The sequence below is a fragment of the Pelecanus crispus genome, chromosome 8 (assembly GCF_030463565.1).
Source record: "Pelecanus crispus isolate bPelCri1 chromosome 8, bPelCri1.pri, whole genome shotgun sequence".
NCBI lineage: Eukaryota > Metazoa > Chordata > Aves > Pelecaniformes > Pelecanidae > Pelecanus > Pelecanus crispus.
Genome location: NC_134650.1, coordinates 43,654,626 through 43,658,177, shown reverse-complemented (window position 1 = coordinate 43,658,177; position 3,552 = coordinate 43,654,626). Strand labels below are relative to the sequence as shown.

General features: G+C 39.3%; 1 protein-coding gene across 1 annotated transcript; it reads right to left on the bottom strand.

Annotated features, from left to right (window-relative positions):
- Window positions 1-2,033: 2,033 nt before the first annotated feature.
- Window positions 2,034-2,921, bottom strand: LOC104035481 (arylamine N-acetyltransferase, liver isozyme). The gene has a single exon (XM_009488801.1). It carries the CDS (start codon window positions 2,919-2,921, stop codon window positions 2,034-2,036), a length of 888 nt encoding a protein of 295 aa, XP_009487076.1.
- Between the last annotated feature and the right edge of the window lie 631 nt (window positions 2,922-3,552).

Below are 3,552 nucleotides of genomic sequence, written 5' to 3'. Positions count from 1 at the left end.
TAGCTCTGTATCCACACATTTTTATAACATTTTTCCTGAAGAGAACACTGCTTATGTTATTGCCCATGACCTTTATCATCATAAATAAACCAAGTTCGTTGTTTGGATTTTTTGGAGGTTTTTTTAAGAAAATAAACTTACCTCTTAAAATAGCCTTATTTCTTTATGGATATATTCAGCTTCTGGGTTGTTTATTACTGGGACAGCAGTCAGTAAAGCCAGGACTGGATACAAATTGCGAGGGCTGTCTTCCTCTTTAAGCTTGTCTGGCCCTCACTCCTGAATCTTAAATGCAGAGAAGGGGCAGAGTCCACCCAAAATGAATGCACATTTTTGGACTTCACTGATCCATGAGCAAATTAAACTTTGTTTCTTCTCTATTAGTAGATGTTTATGTTTGCCCCTGGTTAAGACCAGACTGAACTGGTTTTCCATGTAAAATAATTACAGTAGACAGTTGCAAGCAGTTCCATAATTTTCTTAAATTAAATTATTGTTATTTTGCAAGCCAGCACTTTGCGGTGGAGGATAGTAATTTGCTTCCTTGTGGGTGCACTGAATTGCCAAGGTATTGCAGGCTGCATTTTTCCAGGCTCTGCAGATGCATAAAATGACCCTTCTTTTCTCACAAAGGAACTTTTTTGATCTGTTCAAAGCTTCCACTGCAGCAGGTAGTTATTTTGGAGCTGCCAAACCTAACTAATACCATGACAAATATTTATTTTCACAAAGTAATGCATTTCCTCTCTAAAACCTGGCCTTCTGCATCTTCAAAGTGTTGCAGGGCGGTTCATTTAATTCTCTCCCTGTCAAGCATGTCTCCTCTTCCTTGATGGAGGTGGAAAGTCAGGTCCCTTTTGGGAAGGCAAAGAGCACGTTAGACTGCATCTGGGAAAGCACGTGAATTTAAGGCACATCAGGTGCCCCGTGAGTCTGTGTGGTTGACTAATACGAGCATCAAGGTCTTCTCCTTGGCTGAGGACTGATGCTCTTCTGTTGCCATCTTTCATGACACATCCTGTACATGACCTGCACAGGTATCATAAAGGTAAAAGGCTTTTGTGTTACGTGTAACATGCTGTGAAACCACACCAGTGGCATGTCCTAATTTCCCAGTGTTTGCTTTCACATCTGCAGTATTACTTATTTAAGGTAGCTTTTGTGCAGAATACTGTTTGTAATAAATATGAAGAGTTTTATCTATACTACTGCCATGCCCGCTTGACATCGCAGGAAGGTTAGGTCCCAAAAGTTTAGACTGTAGTTTCCAAAGGTTGATCTAACTTTGTTTCCATTTTTTTTATACCAAAAGCTTGATTTTTAAGAACCATTGCATTGTCTCAGCTTCTCAGCTTTGTTTTGATTTCAGAGACACAGAAAACTCAGACTCAGAAAAACTGGACACTCAAAATTAGAGAGCTTTTGGGGTTTTTTAAGTGCCCTTGCATAAATAGCTCACTTTAAGTCAATTTCTGGTGAGCGAATAGGACTCAAGTCTTTCAACTTATTTCATCATAAGCTAATCAGCACTTAATAGTGGCTTGTTTTGAGAAAGTCTTAACCTTTCTTTTTTTATTAAGTCTTTGAAAGCCAAATTCAGCTCAACTTTCTATTTCAGACTGTTAAAGGAAGTGAAAAATTTGTAAAACTCTGCTGAGAAGATTGGAAATAATACCAAAAAAGGTTAGAGGTCTTTTGTATAAAATGGTAACACAGCTTCTCCTTCTGTATCATTTTGGTCTCCTTTGCCACAAAATATATCTAAAATAAAATGAGAGGTGGAACAAAATGTTATGGAGTCAAAAAGCAATTTCCATATGAGCAAATTAGAGGTAGGAAGAAGTCTCAGTTTCTAAAGAAGGAGAAGCTTAAGAAAAATATGCAATCAGTATATACAGTTAATTAGCAATGTACTTGAATTTACCAAGCTTTGTGTTCATCTGACGGGCTCAACTTTAGAATCAGATTAATGTTGTTAATTTTAGAACTTTTTATATTGGATATTTAAAGATCCATCTAGCACAGCGTTCGAATTACATCGTATCCACTAAATTAGGTGGCAAGCCACGAACGTTTACTGGTACAAGTTTGTTCTCCAGCACTATATTGAATTTGTCTTTCAGTGTCTTCTCAACCTCTTCATCTGTAAGAGTTGTGATCTGCACCAGGTCCACATCCTCCGTGTAGTTATACTTCACCTCAGTAAAGGTCCATCCAACTAAGGCATAGAGCCCTTCAGTAGTCTGGAGACTGCAGATTGACTTTTTCTGAAGTATGTTATCTGGAGACACTTGTAAGTATGTGTTTAGATCCTGAAAGTCATTTATATGTCGTGGCTTAAGAGTGAATGTATATATTTTTCTGATATTCCCCAGTTCTGGAGTATCAGTGGAAGGGACACTTTGCTTGGGAATATAATGCTTCCTTTTGACTTTTTCAAAGTACCAGGCACCGTTGTCTTCCATGAAGCGGAAGATGCCAGGGATCTGGGGTTGATCCTCCCCAGAAATCAACATCAATGGCTGCCATGCCTGGTAGGCACCGCCAAAACCGGCATCTACTATATAGGAATTTCCCTTGATCACCACCTTCAGTAGGATATGATTCATCTCCTCAGTGTATGCCCTCTTTGCTGGTTTGTAACTATTTCCTCCAAGAACACAGACATCATACCCTAATTCTTGCAAGGCCCAAAATAAAAGGTGGTTGCTTTCCAGGCACCATCCACCACGTTTCTTTCTCACAATCTTATTGTAAGTAGATTGTAAATCCAGTTCGATAGTCTCCCCACAATGCATGCTGAGGTTTTCAAAAGGAATTGCTTGGATGTGGTGCTGGAAGATGACTGTTAGGGTTTGCAAGTCTGCATCCTTATGGGACTCGTTGTAAGAAATTCTTGCGAAATACTCTTGAATGTTCATTTTGCCTGTGTGAGCAGAAAAATAGCCAGTTACTGTTGTGCAGCTGTCAAAGGGTTCACTCCTATTTCTGTAGCACAGGTTAACCAGCCTGCAAATTTAGCCTAGGCTGTTTTATTGAGGATTTGAAAGAAACCTGTGCCCTTGATAAGAGACGAATGCAGGCTAGACCTGCCTGTGTCATCTGTATTACTTAAAAAAGCAATGACGATAGGAGCAGATGACAATAATGCTTTCTCTCTCTCAGATGTTACCTTCAGCCCAGGTGGATGTCTTTCCTATGGGAAGATACAGAACATGGCACAACAGAATCTCTGGCCCCAGATGAGGGTCCCACATGACAAAAAATTTCTAAAACTGACAAACAACAGGTTTGCAGAAAAGCTACTAGACCAGACCGGCATAAAAGTCATAGCAATTTCTTACTGTTTCTTTTACCGTAACAGGTAAGCAATTCTTCATTTATCCTACAGCTAATTTAACTGGAAGGTTTTACACTCATGGCTTCAACTAACTGGGATTAACATCTCAGTGTGTCACCATTTTAGTCAGGATTCCATGTGAAGTAGATTGTTGTTTTCTTAATCTCTTTAGTTTCTCTGTGGAGTTCAGACAGAGCTTTGACCCTGACTGT